This window comes from Nannospalax galili, unplaced genomic scaffold, assembly GCF_000622305.1.
Source record: "Nannospalax galili isolate Female #2095 unplaced genomic scaffold, S.galili_v1.0 scaffold182, whole genome shotgun sequence".
NCBI lineage: Eukaryota > Metazoa > Chordata > Mammalia > Rodentia > Spalacidae > Nannospalax > Nannospalax galili.
Genome location: NW_008348662.1, coordinates 407,729 through 429,904, shown reverse-complemented (window position 1 = coordinate 429,904; position 22,176 = coordinate 407,729). Strand labels below are relative to the sequence as shown.

The 22,176-nt window shown below is 41.0% G+C and overlaps 1 protein-coding gene across 1 annotated transcript in view; it reads left to right on the top strand.

The window, feature by feature from the left end:
- Positions 1–22,176, top strand: part of Mgat4a (alpha-1,3-mannosyl-glycoprotein 4-beta-N-acetylglucosaminyltransferase A) — a 118,156-nt gene that overhangs the window by 69,374 nt on the left and 26,606 nt on the right. The window contains exons 6-8 of the mRNA XM_008845849.3: positions 8,124–8,170; positions 10,068–10,181; positions 11,254–11,329. Coding sequence (XP_008844071.1) covers positions 8,124–8,170; positions 10,068–10,181; positions 11,254–11,329 — 237 coding nt within the window. The remainder of the gene's footprint in view (positions 1–8,123; positions 8,171–10,067; positions 10,182–11,253; positions 11,330–22,176) is intronic.

Here is a 22,176-nt window from a genome sequence, read left to right as displayed (position 1 = left end):
AAGCAGTGCTCTATGTGTGCTTTAGAGGAAATGAATTCTTTGTGATCAAGTGGCATATTTTTATATAGATGTTTACTAGATTAAGTTGGTTGATAGAATTACTAGCTTTTAAGGTTAAAGCTTATTAGGGTAGTCAGGTCATCTGAGCAAAGGTCTGAAGGATGCTATGGTGGAACAGTCCAAGCAAAGCTTTGTATGCAAAGACTCTGAGGTCATAGCATTGCTGGGGATGTTTTATGAAATAGCTAGGAGAGGCCTGTCATGGCTACAGTTCAGTAGGAGGGGTGGTCAGGGAAGGATGGGGTGACAAAACACAGGTCTGTCTCCAGGTTGGCAGGTTGGTAGAAGAACTTTGCTTTTGCTTTAAGTCATCTGGGCTAGCAAAAATTTTTTGTAAGAGCCAATGATCAATATTTTAGGTTTTGTGAGTCATTTGGTCTCCATTGAAATTATTCAACTTTGCCATTTTAACCCCCAAATAGGCATGGACCACATGTAAATGAAGGAATAGGGTGGTGGAGTTATGTTCCAATAAAATTCTACTCAGGATAGCAGGCAGTGGGTTGGGCTTGCTAAACATTGCTGAAAGATGGAGAACCACTCAAGAATTTTTTGGTAGAGAAGACACTTCACACTATCTTAAGACATTTTTTTAAATTTTATTTTGAAGTAATTCTATATTTAGAGAAAAGTTTCAAATATTATACAGTGTTCCCTTCACTTACCTCGCTGTTAATGCTACAACTCACATAGCTGTAATAGTTAACATCAGGAAAAAAACACCAGCATAATACTCCTTAAAAACCCTTTTATTATACGCCGTGTGTGTGTGTGTGTGTGTGTGTGTGTGTGTGTGTGTGTGTGTGTGTTGCAGGGGGAGGGGAAAGGGAGGGGAGATTTTAGATTTTGGTAGTCAGCTTTTTCCTTCTACCACATGGGTCCCAGGAATTGAACTCTGGGTCCCCAAGCTTGGCAGCAGGCACCTTTGCCTACTGCACCATCTCACCTGTCCACTACTAACTGTAGACTTCACTTTGATTCACATTGTTCTTGCTACAGTTACTCTATCCCAGCATCTGTTGCAGTGTCCCATGTTGCATCCAGCCGTTCTAAGACCTCAGCTTCCTCTCTCACAATAATTCCTGGTATTTTCTGGTCAAACTTGACACTTGTGATGAGTTCTGGTCAGCTATTTGAGAGAACATCTCAGCTTGTATTTCCCTGACGTCATGGTTATAGGTTTTTTAGTGAGACTGCTTTGATTTACTATTTAAAGTATCCCACTGGAAAGGATGGAGTCTGTTGTCATGATCCAGGTGAGTGTGGGAAGTAGTCAATCCATGAACATAGTTTGAGGTGAGTGATTGTGCTGGGAAGTGTGTGGGCGTTGTTGGGCATCAGCAGACTGTTGGAAGAAGGAAAGGCTCAAACAGATGTGTTACAAATGAAGAAGTGGGGTTTTTTTCTTTTGTCTAGCCTTTTAACTTCTTCTTTCTGACTCACTAGCCTTCAACACGTAACCATTTTAGAAACTAGTTGAGCTAACTAAAAATACTGTGGCATTTGTTTGCCTTTGTTGGTATATCCATATTTGAAGTAAAAACTCAAGCATTATGTGTCTTTTTCTCATATTCAGGGAAGTAAAAATCTATGAAGAGATCCTAGCCCCTTTCTTGAATGTGCTTGTCTTTTTGATCCTTTTGATTAGTCACATACACAAATTACCTTTCTGGAATTTTCACTCGTTCTTTATTATGTAAAATAACATCTATTTCAAGCCTTGGTGAGTTTCCTGATACAAGCAGCTAGAAAGGGCAAAACCTAAGCATCAACGGTTCACAGTCACTGGACAACAGACTAACAAGGGGTATAACTGTCTGAGAGAGAAATGTCGTGGGCCCAGCCTTCTGCCTGGTGGCCCACTGTCTATCATGGTGTAGAAGGGAAAGAGAGTAATGAACAATTACTGGAAATTGCAGAAGAGGGCTCCAGAAAGGAGGATGTTACACAGAAAATGACATCTTTGAGTCTTTGCTGCATCAGGCCACATATTCATGTAGGAAACTCCACCAGGCTGGCAAAGAAGCCCAACAGTTCCCCAGCAGTTCCCCATGGCCACAGTCTGACCAGCTGCAGTCTTTGGTGACCACTCTGTCCCTCCACATCCTTTCATGCTTGTTTTATGTGATCATGTGATCTGATGTTGAATTCATGTGTATTTAAAATTGTTACGAGTAGACCTTTCTCATTATATGATGACTGTCTTTGTTTTTATAGTTTATCACAGCTTATTTTGTTAATAAATTATAGATACCCCTGCTTCCTTTTGGTTTCCATCTGCGTGGAATATCTTTGTATAGCTCCTTACTTTCTGTCTGTGTATATAATTAAAAGTAAATTGAGCCTCTATTTTTGTTGTTCTTTTTTTGAGATAGGGTCTCCCTGTTGCCTCAGCTGGCCTGGAATTCACTGTAGACCAGGCTGGCCTTAAACTCACAGAAACCCATCTGCCTCTGCCTCCCGAGTACTGGGATTAAAGGCATGCGCCACCATGCACACTGTAAATTGAGTCTTTTACAGGTAGCATATAGTTGGGTTATGTGTGTGTGTGTGTGTGTATGAGAGAGAGAGAGAGAGAATTTTTTTTGTCCGTTCAGTCACCCCCTTTCTATTGGAGAACTGAATCCATGCGCATTCAGAATACTCAGCAGCAGGTAGGACTTCCTGCTGCCCTCGCCTGTTGCTTTTCGGTTCTGTATGTACTTTGTCCCTTCCTGCTGTCTTCCTTTGTGGTTCGACTATTTTCTGTTTTGGCTTCCTGCTTCTACTAAAGGGTTTTGCTTTACAGTCACCAAGAACTCACCCAGAACAACTTTCAACAACATATTTCAAGGTGATTCACAACTTAACTTTGGTCGTGTACCACAGCTCTACATTTTTATTCTCATCCCACACTTTGTTTTTGATAGGGGAGTTTGCCATTTGAAAGCTTATTTTAACTATAGTTACTAGTAACCCTTATACTAAGCATAGAGCTGCTTTATAAACATCACAGTCCTAGAATATTCTGAATGTGATTTTTTACCATTGAGTACACTGGGTTTGTTCTTTGAGATCTTGCACGCTATTAGAGGATTTTTATTTCAGCTTAAAGAACTCTAGCAATTCCTGTAAGCTGGTAAATGTCCTTAGGTTTTGTTTTTCCATTTCTTTATATGTTTTTAAAATAAATTTTTGTTTGTTTTGATTTTTGGTTCCTTCCTTCCTTCCTTCCTTCCTTTTTTTTTTTTTTTTTTTTTTTTTTGAGACAGGGTCTCCCTACATCCTCAGCTGGCCTGGAACTCACTATGTAGACCAAGCTGGCCTAGAACTCAACAGCAATCCACCTGCCTCTCCCTCCCGAGTGCTGGGATTAAAGACATGCACCACCACGCCCAGCGTATTTTTTTGTAATTTTTTTATACACTTATTTATGTGGATATGTGGATACATGAGTGGCATGCACAAGCACAGTGCAAGTGAAGAGGTCAGAGGACAACTTAATGGAGTTAATTCTGTCCTTCCACCTCATGGTTTCTGGGAATCAAACTCAGACTTGGCAGCAAGTACCTTTATCCACTGAGCCATGTCTCAGGTCCTGTTTCTCCATTTCTGAAAGAGCTCTGCTGGGTGTTCTTGGTTGTCAGGTTTTTCCTTCTGCGGTTTGAATATATTGCATTCTTCTTTCCTGGCCTATAGGTTTCTGCCAAGAAATCTAATAGCTGTATTGGCATTCCTTTGTTGTGTTGTGTGCTATATTTCTTCTCTTTCTGTGTTCAGAATTTCTTCTTTGTGTTTGAGTTTTGAGAGTGCAGGTCGGTCAGATTGTGTTGGAAACCTCTGTCTTCCCTGTTTCTGGATGTTGGCATCTGCCCCAGACTAGGAAAGTTTTCAATCACAGCTTTGAATGGGCTTTCTGGCCCCTGGCCTCTTTTCCCCTTTGCAGCTCTGACTTGAAGGTTTGACCCCTTGATGGTCTCCTACAGCTCATGCAGGCTTTCTTTACTCTTCGCTTTTGTCTTTTTGTTCCTTCCTTTGATTGGGTAATTTCAGACTTCTGTCTTCTAGAACCAGTTCCTCCTGCTTCACCAAACTTGCTGTGACAGCTTTCCCATTACATTTTTCACTCATTTTTTTTTTTTTCATTTCTAGGATTTCTAGTTCTTTTTTTTTTTGGTGTTTTTGAGACAGGGTCTCTCTGTAGCCCCAGCTGTGTCCTGGAACTCAGTATAGTTCATTATTTAAATATCATTTGTCTAACTTGTTCCTTTTGTGTTAAAGGTTTTTTATTAATTTCTCTCTCTCTCTCTCTCTCTCTCTCTCTCTCTCTCTCTCTCACTGGGGAGTGAGCCTAGGACCTCATGCATTCTAGGCGAGTGCTCTACCACTGAGCCGTATCCCCAACAACCCTATTTTTAAAAGTAAAATTTTGAGACGGGGTCTCACTAAGTTGAACTCATGCTGTAGCCCAGGCTGGTCCTGAAGTGTGGTCTTCCTGTCCGATTCCTGAGCAGCTAGTATTATAGGCCTGTACTACCAGGCAGGGGTAATTGCATGTTCTTATGGTTCACTTTAAGAGAATTCTTTCGAATCCTTCGCCAATCATTTCATAGATCTATATTGCTTTAGAGTCCATTATTGGAGTTATAGTAGGCCTTTGTGGATGCTTAGGGGTAAGGGGTTGGAACAGGATACAACGATTCTTTCCCTGATTATGCCTGACCCCTTGGGTCCCAGGAGTTTTTTTTTTTGTAGTTTAGGAAGACAGCTTCCTCTTTTGGCCCTTATAGGTATTACTTTGCAGAGATAGAACATTATTTCTGCTAGCCTTTTCTCCTGGAAAAGCTATCTGGTACTGATGTGGACAGAGTTGTGGGTTCTCTAGTTAGATGTCTTGCTGGCTGATAGAGTGGTAGCTCCTGCTCAGGCCTGTCACAGTCCCCTGTTGGGGATCTGCAGATTGTCGGAGCTGTTGACTGGTCTCCCAGGTTAGGCAGAGTTGCTGTTCAAGTGGGATGAGAGACTGTGCTCCTCTGGAATGTGCACTTGAGGATGGCTTCCCTGTGAGGCGGGGCTGTGGGGCAGCTTTTTGGCTGGGTTGAGGCCAAACATCTTTAGTTCCAAGCTTCTCTGATGTGTGGAGATGGGAATCTCCTTGCATAGGCAAGGTCTTTGGGAGGCTCTTTGGCTGAGGGGAGCCACTTCTTAACTTCTTAGGGTAAGCATGTTTATTCCTGTGCTTCTGTGAAGCTTGAAGGTGAATGGTGTGCTACTGAGCCAGGGCCATTGCAGGGCATTGCACTCTGAGACTGGGTGTGGAGACCAGCTGTTTAGGGAACTCAGGCAAAGTTTAATTTCCTCTGTGTATCTGAAGTGACCATTCAGCTTTGTGAATGGGCCATGATGTCAGCTGTGAGATCAGGGGTCACAGACGACAGGGAACACAGAGATACCACCCTGATCTGCATGGTTTTTACTGTGGCCTCTCCTCTCTTTGTGTCTATCTGATCTGGGTGGTGTCATTATGTTGTTATAGCCAGTGTTCTGCAAGGTGAGGCTGGAGTGGGCTTCGTGGGGTATGTCTCAGGATGCTAGGGAAGCTGGGTGGCTGTCTTCTGTTCTCTTTTCCTCCTGTAGAAACTGGGTCCAGAACATCTTCTCCATATAGTCTTGGCCTAATGGGAAGGAGGGCACAGCAGTAGCTTTACAAATATTGGGGTTTTCAAGATGTTCTCATCAGTGAATTATTGCCAGTCGAAGTTTTTGTGGTGGAGAGAAGATGCTGAGACTTCCAGTTCCCGCTTACATCATTTCCTCTTAGGTCTGCCTTTGTATGTATTCAGCTTTTGTGTTACTTACTTTCCTGTTGCTATGATAAAATATCATGACCAAAAGCAACTTGGGGAGAAAAGGGTTTATTTCATCTTTTAACTCTCATGTCACAGCCAATTATTGAGGGAAGTTAGGGCAGGAGCTCAAGCAAGAACTGAAGCAGAAACCAGGAGGAATACTGCTCACTAATTTGCTCCAGGCTCATGCTCAGCTACTTTTCTTAAACAGCCCAGGCCCACCTGCCCAGGAGTGGCACTGTCTACATTGGACTGGCCCTCCTATATCAATTAGCAATCAAGAAAATGCCCACAGACCAACTTGACTGAGGAAATTCCTCAATTGAGGTTCCCTCTTCCTAGGTATATCTGGGTTTGTGTCAAGTTGACAGCTGTAGCTAACTATGACAGCTTTTGCATATTTACTGCTGAGTGCACCAGAGTGCATGACCCTGCCCTTCCACAGTTACATATGTACAAAGTGAAACACTTATTTTCCTACATTTAGCTTTATGCCTTGCTTTTTGTGTGTGTAATTCATGTCGAAAATACAGTTCATCCAAAGTCAGGTTGTGTTGCTCTCATGCTGGTGTGTTTTAGAACATTTTCACAGCCCTAAAAAATCCATTAATCTATTTCCCTCCAGCTTAGGCAACTGTTAATCTACTTTCTGCTCCTATTGATTTTTCTCTTCTTTTAAGATTTATTTTTTGAACTATATGTATGTCTGGGGTTGGGGAGGGGTATGTGCATGTGAGTAAAAGTGCCTTTGGAGGCCAGAGGTGCTGGATCCACCTGGACCTGGAGTTGCAGGCAGTTGTTAGCTGCCCACTGCGGTTCTGAGACTGGAACTTCAGTCCTCCACAAGGACAGTACATGCTCTTAGTCACTGAGCCGTCTCTCCAGCCCTGGATGTTTCTTACAAGTGCTTGCTCTTATAGCTCAATACATATTCCTTTGCAATGTGATTTCTTTCACATATTTTGTTTTCAAAATTCTTGTTTCAACACACATTAGTAATGTCTCTTAATTTTATTATTAAATGTCTAATTTTACTTAATTATGACAAATACTTGATTCTCCAGGAAAAATGCTTTTACTTGCTTTTGTGAGGATGATGCAGGGTGGGGTGCACATCCATTCACATGCACATGTACATGTGCAGAGGTGAGAGTTGAAGGTCAGGTGTCTTCCCTTCCTGTATCACTGTGCACCTGCGTTTTTAAAGAGGGTCTCCCACTTAACGTGGAGCTCACCAGTTGACTATACTGCTGGCAGCAAACCCCAGGGATCCTTCGGTTTCCACATCCCCAGCACTGGGGTTACAGGCTCATGCTACCACACCTGGTGGGTTTTTTTTGTTTGTTTGTTTGGTTGGTTGGTTGGTTGGTTTTGGTTTTTTTTGCCTCATGTCTATTGAGTATCCAAACTCTGGTCCTTAAGCTTGCCAACTAAGCCATCTCTCCAGCCCCTCTTTGCCTTTTATTGCCTATTTACTTCCCACTTACACAAGCATCCTCCATCTCTGGAATACACATACACTGGTTTTCAATTCACAGATTTTGAGTGATACCATTTTTTACAGTTTCCATATGTCTTTTAAAATAATGTTAGGTAAAATGACTCTTTTAACTTAAAGGGAGCAACTCTGAGCCCTTAGCCACACCCCCAGCCACTGGGGAAAGGGGCCAGGACAGCTCTCATTAGAGACCTGGATGAGCCTGGTCCTGTGCTTGTAGACAGGTCAGGTTTAGCTTTTTTCATAGGAATCCTACAGCCTCTACTACCCCCACTCTCACTAGATACCAGAAAGAATCAATTCTCTGGGATAAAAGTGATGCCAATTGAAGTTGTTTAAACATTTCTTTTTTTAAAATTTGAGGCAGGGTCTCACTGTTCATCCCTGGCTGGTCTGGAATGGGCTAGGTAAACCAGGCTGGCCTCAAACTCAGATATCTGCCTGCTTCTGCCTCCTGAGTACTGGGATCAAAGGCATGTGACACCACACCCAACTGTGTTCAGTTTTTCCAGTAAACTAAGCATTAACAATTGAAAATACTAAAACTTACACATCTGCTTATTGCTTAGTTAGTGAATATCCAAGGACTCTAGAGGTGTAGTTTTATAGAGTGAGCGTCTGAAAATTTACAATAATATTTCTAGTGTGTGTCTGACCATTTATCTCATTTTGAGACTGGCATTAAAAGTGAAATAAAAACCATGACTGTAGGTATAATTTTTTTCTCTCTTTCCCAGACAGATCTTGATTATGTACATGGTGTTGTAGCCAACTTGGAGAAAGAGTAAGTCCTTCCTAAGTACAGAAATAGAAATATTTTCGTTACCATTATCTTTGACTTTTTGCTGAAAGAACATGCCTTCCTTTTGAATTTATTTCTCTGTGGAGTTCACCAGCCATCAGGCTACCTGTCAGTAACCCTTTGCAGTCTCATAAACTCACTGTATATAAGTCCATGTATCTAATGTGATAAATTGGTTTATTCCATTGTAGAAAAGATTTGAATATCGTTTGTATATGACACTGTCAGATGGTAGTCTTTATTAAAGGCAGTGAGTGTAGAGGGAATTGAGTTGTATGAAGCTGCTTGATTCTTTCACCCTCTACCCACCAGGCAAACTTGTTTTTGTCAGGATGGATATTCAGGTGGTCCCTTCAGACCTTAAAATTGAACCATATATAAATATAATGTTTTTCTTTTCTACAAAGACTGAGCCCCAGTTTACTGTGAGCAGGTAGGTTATAGATGAAAGACTTAGAGAGGTTCAGGGATTACTATATTTCATACTATTGCCTTACTGATTTGAAATTATACCATAAAATTAGACCTGAAGTAGGTTTCTTCCATGAATTTATCTGGCTTTGCTCCTAAAGGGCACATTTTCTACTTTAAATTTAGAAACAATGATTTGACAGCCTCAGACTTAAAATAATTTTTCTCTTTGTCCATCAACATGTGAAAGCAGGAAATATAAAAAATATTATGCATAGTTCACGGGCAAATTGTCATGTGTTAAGATTTTCCTCGTGTTAAATTTCTTGGCAGTCTTTATAGAAACATGTTAGTATAGACTCTTTAAATAAAGGAGCAGGGCCGTAATGAATGGTTCCCCTTCCAATAAGCCACAGGAGCAGGTCTGCAGACTTCCTCCATGTGCTGGAAAACCAAAGCCAGAAAAGAAGTGTAATTATGTACCAAGGACCTTTGCCCAAAGGCAGGTTGTTACATGAGCATCTTGTGGAGATTTGCAAAAAATGAGACAGGAACCCAAATGCAGAAGAAATCACATTGAGTTACCAAAGACTGATGCAGGAACTTTAGGAAAGAACTTTTCAGCCCCAGCACCATTGGTGTTTCAGGCTAGGTAATGATTTGTTGTAGGGGCTCTCTGTGCACAACAGGATGTTTGGCAGGATCTCTAGTATCTGTCCATTAGCTGTATTGTCACAGTGAAATGTCTCCAGATCCTGCTCAGTGTCCCCAGGAGGAATAAAATTGCCCTTAGATGAAAAGTCCTGGTTTGAAATGACAGAGCCCATAGCCCATAACTAAAGCTTCCTGAAAATGGAAAAACTTTGTGTAATTAAATATTTTAAATTACATTTACTTATTTGTGTGGGGCGTGCCCATGTGCTGGCCAGAGGATACTTGTAGGAGTCATTTCCACTCTTCTATAAGTGGGTACCAGGGATCAGACTCACTTTGTCAGGCTTGGTGGTGAGCTCCTTTACCCTCTGAGCCACCTTGCCAGCCCAGAAGAATGAAAGAACTGTGCATTTTGCTTGAATACTTTGATACACGCACAGGTTCGTTTGTTTGCTTTTCTTCAAGTCTCTGCTTTCTGTGAGACCTTGGTTTGCTTATTTTTAAAAATAGGATTACTTAGGACAGTAATGCCTGTGGTTTGCTAGGAGCCCTGCTGCATTTCACCGTTTCTTCTCTGACATTTTACTGTTTTTTAAAAATGTTATTAAAATAGAAAAAAGCTCAAAACTTGCACTATTAGAGAAGTTTGTATTTTCTGGTAAATAAGCTAGTGATGTGTACTTCATTTAACATTATAACCATCCCTCTCACACCCTGTTTACCCATGCATTTTATGTTAAATATGGTAAATCAAGCATTAAGATAAATGAAATCCACAGAAGTGAAATAATTCAGCTAACCTTTCTCATAATAGGTTTTCTAGAGAAATCAGTTCTGGCCTGGTGGAAATAATCTCACCTCCTGAGAGCTATTATCCTGACCTAACCAACCTGAAGGAGACATTTGGAGATTCTAAGGAAAGAGTAAGGTGAGGGGTGCCATTCTTGTCAGTGTGATGTCCGATAAATACAGAGTTACTCATGGAAGTTTAGAATATGTCAGGCTGGGCAGGTGTGGTGGCCCATGCCTTTAATCCTAGCACTCGAGAGGTAGAGGCAGGCAGATTTCTGTGAGTTTGAGGCCTGCTTGGTCTGCATAGCAAGTTCCAGGCCAACCAGGGCTACATAATGAGACCTTGTCTTAAAAAACAAAACAAAGCAAAAAAAAAAAAGGAGGAGGAGGAGGAAGTAGTTGCCAGGCTGGAATTGGTGACATTGTCTAGGTCATTTTATGAACCCAGGGCAGCTTGGGAGATAGATTCTGAGAAGTTTTCTTTGTATGAGCCAACGTGGGATAGGTGTTGATTGTGCTTCCTTAAGCTGCTTTTGGAACCATTTCTCTTACTTAACATTAATCAATTTCTGTGAATTCCAGGAATTCAATGAAAAGTCAGTATTGTAGATTTAGATGTGTTTTTAGCTCACTTAATACATTCATTAACTTCTGCTTGCATTCAGTACATATTATTAATCTCTAACTGTATACAAAACACAGCTCTAGGCACCAGAGTCATGCTCCCTAAAACATAATTGGCCAAGCACTGGTTCGATGAGATACAAAGATACTACTGAAGAAAAGATTTGTGGTCAAGCAAGCTTGGAAAGTATTGAATTAGATTTTTCCCCCCTTGGGCTGGGGTTGTAGCTTAGAAGTAGACTGCTTGCCTGGCATGCATCCTTACTACTGAGCCCCTGAGTTCCATTCTTACTACTTCAACTTTTTTTTCTTCTCAGCAAATGTTTACTGTTGATGTTTCAGCAGCTCTAATATGCTGACACATCTCTAGAAGGAGAATGTGTGTACAGTGTTCCCCAAATTCCCAGACCAGACCTGGATCCTCCTTTCCTCAGGGTATCTTGGTGATCTTAGGAGTATGCGGTAAAGGCATCATTGGAGAAAAGTGACTCTATCTTTCCTGTGTGTTTGCATTTGTTATACATGTAATCTGATTTTACTAACTTGGGCTCTGGTTCCTAACCCATTCTCTGAACCTGTTTCAGATGGAGAACAAAGCAAAACCTGGATTATTGCTTTCTGATGATGTATGCTCAGGAGAAGGGCATCTATTACATTCAGGTAAGTGTGGCTTTTCCCCTTATGTTTTTCACCATTTTAAATAAAAAGTATTACAGAGGGTATATTTTCATTAAAACAGGAAGGTTTAAAAGCACAAATAAACCTACCTTAGCTCTTTTGTTTGGCTTTTATAATTTTTAAAATATAAGTTGTACTTTTTTTCTTTTTGTTTGAATGTATGTTTATGTGCATGTTTGTTGTGTGCACTTGTGTGTGTGTGCTTGCATGTGGAGGCTGGAGGTCAGTGTTGGGTGTCTTCCTCAATCTCTCTCTACCTTAGTTTTTGAAGAAGGAGGTCTCACTGAATCTAGAGCTCACCAGTTCAGTGAGACTGGCTGGCCAGCAAGTCCAGGGCTCCTCCCATCTCTGCCTCTTCAATGCTGGAATGCAGGCATGCACTGCTGTGCCTGACTTTTTTTAGGTGGATGATGGGGATGAACTTAGGTCTTCAAGCTTGTGCAGCAAGCACTTTATCCACTGAGCTATCTCCCCAGCCCCTGAATGGAACCATATGGTATTTGCCCTGTGACTGGCTTATTTTGTTCAGTGTAATGTCTTTGAGATTTGTCTAGATTGTAGCATGTTTTTAAGGCTGCATAATATTTGGTTGCATTTCTATGCTATATTTTCATTATCCATTCATCTAATGATGGGCATTTGGACCGTTGCCAGCTCTTATGGTTGTGAATTATGCTGCAGTGAACATAAATACACACGTTCCTGGGTGTTCCTGTTTGGAATTCTTTTGACTATATTCCTAGAAATGGGGTTCTATTTTAAATTTTGAGGAACCTCCATACAGTTTTCTGGAGTGGCTCTGCCATTTTACATTCCTGCCAACAGTGTTCTTGGGTTCCACTTTCTGTATCCTGTATAGCAGGCTATTTTCTGGTGTTTAATAGTGATTGTCCTAACAGGGTGTAGTAGCATCTTGTGGTTTAATTTGCATTCTCCTGTGTTAGTTATATTGAGCACTATTTCATGTGTTTGCTATCTGTGAGTCTTTTTAAAATTACATTAAAAAATTTTATTTTTTATTTTTATGTGTATGCGTGTATTGCCTGCACGTAGGTAAGTGCACCTGTGTCGTGCAATGGCCACGGAAGTCAGAAGAGGCTGTCGGATCCCCTGGGACTGGAGTTATGGACCATTGTCAGCTGCCATGTGGGTGCTAGGATTCGAACCTGGGTCTTCTGCAAGAACAACCAGTGTTCTTAACCTCTGAGCCATCTCTCCAGCCCCTTAAATTACATTTTTAATTAGTGCACGTGTGTGTGTGTGTGTGTGTGTGTGTGTATACACATGTGTGTCATGGCATGCATGTGGAGGTCAGAGGAAAACTTGCAGTAGTTGTTTCTCTCCTTCCACCTTGTGGGTCCTAGGGCTTAAACTCAGGTTGTCAGGCTTGGCAGCAAGTGGCCTTTACCTGCTGAGTCATTTTGCCAGCCCTTGGTGTCTCCCCCTTTAGAGAAATGTTTGTTCAATTCTTTGTCCATTTTTTAGTTGGATTGACTTTTTTACCTTATTATGATTTGTAAGTATTTCCTCTTATTCTATATGTTCTCCTTTCTCTGGGTTGTTTCTTGTTTGCTCATTCATTCATTCATTTATTTATTTGAGACAGAGTCTCACTATGAAGCCTGTGCTGGCATGGAACTAGAGATTGCTGCGCCTCAGCCTCCCAAGGTGCCACTATACCTACCTAACGTTTATAACATCTGATGTTCCACTCTTCTGTTTTGTTGTGTGTTGTCTGTGCTGTGGGTGTCATGTCTAAGACAGCCTTGCCAAACTCCATGTCCTGAAGCAAACTCTGGAAGTTTTATAATTGTAGCTCATCAGTTCAAGTTTTTAGTACATTTTGAGATAATTTTTATATAAGGTATTAGTAATATTGGTCCAACTTGATTCTTTGGTATGTGACTGTCCAGTTTCCCAGTGGCGCTTCTTGAAGAAACTGTTCTTTCCCCATGTGTAACCCTGGTTCCCTTGTGGAGAGTCACTTGATCATGTATGCAATGATTTGTTTCTGGGCTCTCTGTCCTATGCAGCTGGTCTGTTCCTATGTCTTTATGCTGATATTACACTGATTTGATTACCATTGCTTTGGAAGTACATATAAAAATCAGGAAGTGAGAGACCTCAAGCTTGTTTGACTGTGATCCTTTGAGATCCCATGACTATAATGATTTTTTTTCTGTTTCTGTTAAGAAATGCAATGAGGGGTCTAGAGAGATAATTTAGCAGTTAAGAGCAATGGCTGCTTTTGTAGAGGACCCAGGTTCAGTTCTCAGCACCTACATGGTGCTAACAACCCTCTGTAACTTTAGTTCATGGGGATTCTATGCCCTCGTTCGGCATCCACAGGCATTGTGTGAACATGGTGCACTTACATACATGCAGGCAGAACACTCATACACATAAAATAAAAAATTTTTAATACACAATGAGGATGTTGGTAGGAATTGAATAGAATATGTAGATGACTTTGTATTGTATGGACATTTGTTATTCTTAATTATTCTGAAAGACAGGCTCTTGAACTTAAACTTGCCATGTCGGTAAGGCTGGCCTCAACTCAGAATTTCGTTCTTTTGCCTTCTGAGTGCTAGGATTAGAAGCATGCAACACCTTGTTTTCTTCTTTGACTTCTGTTACTAATGTTTTATAGTTTACCTTGAGTCTTTTACCTCCTTGATTAGGTTTATTCTGAGCATTTTACATTATAGTAAATAGGATTGTTAATTTTTTTGTATTGGTCAGTTTGTGGATAAAAATGACTGTTCATTTTGTATCCGATAACTTTGCTGCAATTATTTATTCTTAGTAGCTTTTTGTGGGTTCATATAAGGCAATGTCATAGAGAAGCTTTAGAACATGGGGTTTGACAGTAACTTCTTGGATATGACACCAGGAGCAAATCAGACAAGTGAGACTACATCATGTTTACACTTTTACTAATTTACTTGGATATGGTGACACATACCTGTAATCCTAGTATTGTGAGGCAGAGGCAGGAGGATCTATAATTTGAGGCAAGCTTTAGACCATAATGAGTTCCTGGTAACCCTGGACTGAGTAGTGAAACCCTGTCTCAGTGAGGCAGGGAGAGGGGGAACATTACAATTCTCTTGTATGTCAAGAGGCAACACATCGAGAAGGCAAATACAGTGATAAAGTGACACATGTCCTTCTACTTTGAATGCTTTTGATGCTCTGTTGTCTGATGGCTCTAGCTAGGTATAGCTAAAATTCCTTCTGGGAGGTATAAGCAGTGTCTGCTCCTCCTTCCTCAGTCCCTACAACAAACTGAGGTAAAGTTTCACCAAATTGCAGTCTGGGAAACCAGTGAGTTTATTGGGCTTACTTCCAGAGCAATGGGTGAGTTTACTTATAGGAGTATGCCACTCCCCCCTGACCCAAAAGCCGCACTGAAAAGTTTTCATCCCAGCATGGATGATTCCTTCCTCACAGTGGCACAAAGTGGTAAGATAACCTCCCCTTGGCCTCCTCAGTTTATATATTCTTAGCCCCCCTCCCTGCCCCTCTCTTCTTGCTGAGAGTAACAGTCAACAAACTTAGCTGTGATGATCCTAGGCAAGCAGGTACAACCAGGCTTAGGAAGATGGCATCTGTCCATGGTCTACCTGTTGGAGGACAGTCCTGTGCAACACTAGGGTTTCCAGGATTTTGTTGGCTGCTAATGAGGAGCTTCGCCTGTTCCTGATCATAAAAGGAAGCTTTGATCTCAGTAACGCTGGCCTCATAGATTGTGTTTGAAAGAATTCTCTGTGTCAGTTCTTTGGAAGAGTTTGAGAATGAACCGGAATTCTCCAGTGATGCTCTCTGGCCCTGGACTTTTCTATTTTTCTATGTAAGGATGTTAAGGAGAGTTTTGTTGTTGCTTTAGACAGGTCTCACGTACCCTAGAAAATATTGTACTTCTGAACCCTCTGCCTTCACCTCCTGAGTGCAGCATTAGAGGCACATACCACCATACTTGGTTTTATGTTGTGCTAGGGATCAAACCTAGGGCTTCATGCATGCTAAGAAAACATTCTACCAACTGGGCTACATCCTGGCCTTTAAGAACATTTATTTTGTTTTATTTTTTAATGGCTTTGATTTCCTGTTATTACTGATTAAATGTACTTCTCTATGATTTAGTCTTGATAAGTTCTGTGTTTTTAGAACTTCATGGATTTCTCTAGTTCATTCAGTTAGCTGGCACTGTAGCAGTCTTCCCTAGTTCTTTTTTTTCATGGCATCAGTTATAATGCCCTCACTCTGATGTCTACTGGGAATCCTCTTTTTTTCTTACTCAAGCTAAAGTTTTATCAATTTTGCTGATATTTAAAAACAAAATCAACCACCCCTGCTACCCTCTTTGTTTCCACTGATGTTTCTGTAGTGATGTATCTTGATTTGAGTCTCTGTTTTATCATTACAGTTGCATGAAACACTCTAAAGTTAGAACTATCTATTTTAAATTGACCATGGAACTTCAAACCATATAAAATCTCTTCTTTATATCTGTCTCTTTGTCCCTACTCTGTTATTGATGTCATGACTGCCCTCTTTTTGTTTGTTTATCTGAGACAGAGGTCTCCTGTATCCCAGGCTGGCCTTGAATTTGCTATATAGTCAAGGATGACCTTGAACTTCTGATCCTCCCACCTCTACCTCCTAAGAGTTAGGATTTCAGGAGTAATCTACCACACCTACTTTATGTAGTACTGGGGTTCAAATTTAGGGCTTTGTACATGGTAGGCAAGAATGCTACCAGCCAAGCCACACCCCAGGGCCACTTGCCTCTTTTTATATTGAATAGCCATTGGTGTAAATTTATAATTTTTATGCTTTCGAATTTTTGGTGTGTTGTGAGTTGCTTCACTACTCAAAGTTTTGCCAAATGAAAGTCTTGCTGGCCAGTGGCTACACAAGAGTGTCAGAACCCAAATGTGTAGCCCCAAGCCATCTCTGCCTAGGTAAACTTTTATGCAGAGAAACCATGACCAGGGGTAAAAAGTTTAAGTTCCCAAGCTTACAGGTACAAAGCCCCCTTAACAATTTCTATTCTAATAAGCAACAATTACTATTTTGCAGAAGCAAGCCAAGCATAACCTACAAAAGCCATAACTCTGAAGTTAGCAGGTACACTTCAGGACACGTTGACCTGTTCTCAAGACAACTGGGGTCCAGCTGACATGTATTCCCATACCCTAGGCCAACTGTCTGATAATTTCAGAGGCAAGAGTCAGCCTAAACTTTAACATGGTGTAGCTATGATCAAGAAGGTGCCATATCATAGGTGCTTTTGTTTATTTGTTGATTGGTTGGTTTTTTGAGACTGGGTCTCTCTGTAGCCCCCTCTGGCCTTGATTTCACAGAGATCTGCCTGTCTCTGTCTCTTGAGTGCTGGGATTAAAGGTGTGCCACCATGCCAGCATGATTTAGTTTCTAAAAAATTCTATACAAGATTTAAAAGTAATCTATGCAAAAGGACTTCTGTTATGAGTGACACCTATAGTGCAACTTGATTGGTGTTTGTGTGGAATCATAAGAGATTTTAGAAGCCTAAGTTTCTGATACACAGGCAGCTGGGGAGTGTTGGTCTTGATGTCCTAAAAAAAAAGCAAATTATCCACATATATTACCTTTCTACAAGATTTTGTATGTGACTAAATATTTCCTTTTACCAGAGATTTTTTTTTTTTTGGTCTTTTTGAGACAAGGGTCTCCCTGTAGCCCCAGCTGGTCTGGCTGGAACTCGCTATGTAAACCAGGCTGGCCTTCAACTCACAGAGGCCCCCCCCTGCCTCTGCCTCCCGAGTGCTGGCATTAAAGGTGTGTGCCACCATGCCTGGTGCTACCAGAGAATTTTTATGATGTTTTGTTGCCTTTTTATCGTCCTTTCATTTCAAGATGAAGGACTCCCTTCTGCAGTGAGGTGGGAGGAATGATGTTTAACTTACTAGCTTTCATTTATCTAGGAAAGTTTTAATTTCCCTTTCATTTTCAAAGGACAGTTCTGCCATGTACAGTATTCTTGGTGGATGCTTGTTCTGATTTTGTAATTTGAAATATACCATTGGACTTTCTTGACAGCCTGCATAATCTCCATTGAGAAATTTGCTGACCGTCTGATCAGAGCCCCCCTATGTGATGTGTCACTTTTCTCTCAATACTTCAGTATTTTCCTTCCTCTGAGGATTTTGACGACTTGACTGTGATGTTTCTTGGTGTAGGTGTCTTTATCATAGTGGAGTTCTTCGAGCTTGTTGAAATTTTCTGTCATTTTCTTTTGTATATTTGGGAACTTTTGCACCATTATTCCTTCAAGGAGGCTCTTTTCTCATTCTTGAAGTAAATGTGTGTGTTCTCTGGCATGATAGTGCCCACAGGCCCCCTGGGCTCCAGTTGTTTACAGAGGTTTTTCCTTTCTTGTGTTTGGCTCCTCCAGTGAATTTTCCTTTCAGGTGTTCAGCTCCTGCCCATCTCTCCCTCACAGCTTCTGTGTTGTTGATCTTCTCATCCAACTCATGGAGATCTCTTCATCTATCTGAACTCTTTTTTCTTTTCTTTTTTTTTTTAAGTCACCAAATATGCTTTTGGGTTTCTTTTTTGTTGCTTCTGTTGGAATTTTGGCATTTGAAACAAATCAGCCACCTCTCCCTGTCTTTGCAGTCAGGCGTTGTCCTGGGAGGAAGGACTTTCATTTTAGCAACAGCTTTTGGAACCCTTTTAGTGCTGGAGCACTACCTAGTATCTATCTCTGGTACTGCAGCCTCTAGTACTAAATTGATGGCCTTTGTTCTTGCCCTCTATTTGGCATCCTCTTACCGCCCCTACTTGGATTTAGATAAGAGAAATGACACTCTCAGGATGCATTCCCTAAAGTCAAAGACAGCAGATGTGTAACTCTTTCACTCTCTTGCTGATGTCTGAAATTGCTAACAAGTACAGGATCATACCATATAACCTGTTTTGTTGTTACAGCATCATGTGGCTGCCTTTTAATATCTGTGAATAGAAAGGGGTGTGATTTTTAAAAATCAATTCTGGAAGTAACATTATTCTCATACAATTACCTTCTTGTTGGTCATTTAGATTGTTTCTCAATTTTTACCTTTTCCAAAGATAAATTCAATAAATTTTCTTAAAACTATTATATTTTCCCAAAACTTGTTCCTCAGGAAAGAGGGAAATGCTTTGTCTTCAGGTCCTTAGAATTGGACATTGTTTGAATTCTCTCATTCTCATCTATCTGGAAAGTATTAGTAGGAAAAACACATTAGCTTCAAATGTCCTCCGATTTTGCTAGTTTGAAATGTTTGTTAAGGAAAGAGGTCACCTAGGGAAATTCAGGAACTGCAGGGCTGAAAGATGGAAAAGCCAAGGAATTCATCAGACTTCACAGATATCCCTTGAGGGTTGCAACTTCAGGGTTGCAAACATGGGGATCTCTCCCATCCAAGATTTCTAAAGAATGTTTGCAGGCAGGCTAGAGAGATGGCTCAGGGGTTAAGAGCACCAGCTGCTCTTGTGGAGGACCCAGGCTGGATCCCCAGCACCCACATGGCAGCTAACAACCACCTGTAACTCCAGTTCCAGGGGAATCCGATGCCGTCTTCTGACTCCCTGGGCATTGCGTGACACAGTGCACTTACACACATGCAGGCAATACACTCATACACATAAAAAACTTTTAAAATTAAAATAAAGAATGCTTGCAGGAGGGAAGGTAACACTATGGTAGAGTATGTGCCAGAGTGCATGAAGCCCCGTGTTCAGTTTCCAGCACTGGGAAAAGAGAGGGTGATTATAAAAAGAGTGGGACCCATGGGCTCATCAGGAGCCTACACTTAAAACAAAAAAAGAGAATGCTGATTGGCCTAGGGTTAGGCCTAAGGCTTGAAATGAAAGAGTGCAGCATCATAAAGAACTGTACCACAAATGACTTGGGATTTGAAGACTATTTCTAGGAACAGTGCGTCTAGCCTGGCCCCACAATTATGGCAGCAGTAAGGTCAGTGTGCCAGCCTCATCTCTCTATGATTAGTGCCCTAGGATCCATTTCCATGATGGTTTCAGTATCTATTGATACATCAGTATTTTCAGCTTTTAGAAAATAGAAGCAAATATGTACATGGACTATTCCCTCTCTGATACTGTGTATGCATTCTGTAAAAACATTTTGCATTTTACTTTTTACAGAAAACTAGCAGACATAATCAGGGATGTGTCAGATCCCTCACAAAAGTGAAGTCAAAGAACCCTTTTCGCCAAATATGTGCACACAGGTGATCATCTCGCTTTATTAGCAAAAAATTTTATAGCTGAAAATTACACATTGGCCCATGTGCTTCAGCAGGTGACTTGTTACACTGTGACTCCTCCAAACCACACAGTGCTAACAGTGAAAGGAGACAGTAGCATGGAGCTCAGAGGAACGATTATTCTGAGCGCAAAAGCCAGGCTCCGAAGGTGACGTACTGGATAGTTCCACTTATATAGCATTCTTAGCAACCAGAACTTTGGAGATGGAGGGCAGTTCCTGGTCATCAGAGGGTGGGAGAACTAAGGGAGGGGACCGTGAAGATAAAAAGGGCAGCTTTCAGGGTGCTTGCAATAGTTCTTTCTTTATTGAGGTGGTGGTTGCCCAAATGCACACACTTGATAAAAATTCATAAAACTTTATGGACAGATATTGTCCTGGTTTGTTTCTCCATTGCTGTGACAAAACACTCTGACCAGTACCAACTTGGGGAGGAAAGGGTTTATTTATCTTATATCTCCCAGGTTCATCAGGGAGCCCAAGGTAGGAACTCAGGGCAGGAACCTGGAAGCAGGAGCTGGAGCACAGGCCATGGAGGAATGCTGCTTACTGGCTTGCTCCCTGGCCCCTGCTCAACCTGCTTTCTTATGCAACACAGGCCCACCTGCCCAGGGATGGCACCACCCACAGTGGGCTGGGCCCTTCCACATCACTCAACTATCAAGAAGATGCCCTTCAGACATGGCCACAGGCTAGTCCAATAGAGGCAATTCCCCGATTAAGGCTCCCTCAACCCAGGTGTGTCAAGTTGACACTAAAGCTACCCAGCACAGATGTATACCCCATTGTATTGAAACTGATGATATTTGAATAATTACAGTTAATTGTATCCAGGTCACTCTATCAGCAGTGATACAGTCTTATAATTATTTCTGGGGGAGGGGGTTCATTATCCATCCATCCATCCATCCAATTTTTTGAGAGTGAAACTCTGATGTAAACAGGGCATGTCCAATGTGGATTTAAATAGGTAATAACAGAAATTAGTGCCCCAGATGTTAGGCCTGCAGCCTTCCCTGGTAGTAGGGGTCATCCTGGCTTTGGCACAATCAGCACATGTTGAGATTTGAGTGACATATATTCTTGCAGAAAGCAAAGATGAACATGCCTGATTCTCCCTCCAAGCACCTTTTGAAGCTCTGAGGGCAAAACCCACATTTTTCCTGTTTACTATGTATCCCAGTTGTAGCAGAGCATAGGGGTTTACCGGTGCTCTGCAGGTGTCTCTTAAAACATAAGAAAGGGAACTTTAGGAATCTGTCCTGCAGAAATGAGATGCACTAACATGAAGGTACAGCATTGTTTGTATGATCAGAAACCAGCAAAGAGCCTGGGTGTCTGCCTGTGGGCAGGAAAGAGCTAAATGCAGTTTTGGTACATCCACACAAAGTATATTGTGCGTCTGTTAAACTGAATGGTTTATGTAGGCATTGATCTGGAAAGATAACTTCTACATCCACAGGCCACTGCCAGCTTCATAGTGTGACCCTGTTTTATGAAAATGTAAAAAGGGGTTTCTACGGGATATAGATCAGTGGTAGAGCACTTGGCTAGCATGAGCTTGGCCTGTGCTCTGTCTCCAGCTTTGAAGAAAACAGAAAGTGAAAGGGAATGAGTCTTTTACATATGCATCTGAATACAGAAATGGTCAGATATATGCCCACACAGTTTTCGTGGGCGTCCCCTCAACAAGCCAGGTAGAAGGTGGAGAGGGAAAGTGCTGGTTTCTCTGTGACTAGGTGCATGTGTAGTTGACCTGTGGAATGTACTTTTTTTTTTTTTTATTTATCTTGTAACCACATACTTAGAAGAAGCATTTCATTACAACAGCATTAACATATTCAATAACAATTTTCTGAGCTAAGATGCATCTTTTTCAAAATTGGCTGTAAATTTTTAGTTTTACAGTTGAATTGTTACAGTTATACAGTGTTATACTCAGTATAAGCCCTATAAGACATAAAATTGAATGCGGTTTTAACCTTTAAAAAAGATCTCCATTTCATTATTAAAATACACAGTTTCATACAGAAAAATTCATTTTCAGTACAATTGACATTAAGATGTTTGCACATGCGTTTCTAATCTCTATATATCTGATTATTACTAGTGATAGTTGGTTAATTTCTGAGCTCCTTGGCATCAGAGCATGGATGTAAAGTCATCAGGTAGATTTCAATGGTAATGTTTTCACATCTACTTTTTTTTAATCATTTTAATTTTTAATAACATGATTAGAAGAAGCATTTCACTACAGATTTAACATATTCAGTAACACACTCCAGAGCAAGAGTACATCTCTTTCACAAATGGGTGCAAGTTTCTAGGTTCACAGTTAAGTTAATACAGTTATACAATATTTAACTCAGTATAAGCCCTGTAAGACATAAAATTGAATGAGTTTTTAACCTTTAAAAAAGATCTCCGTAATTGCTGCTAGATGAGGAACAGCTGACCTTCCTAAAACAAAGACCTCGAGATAGGCCGACTAGATTCACCAAATGGACAA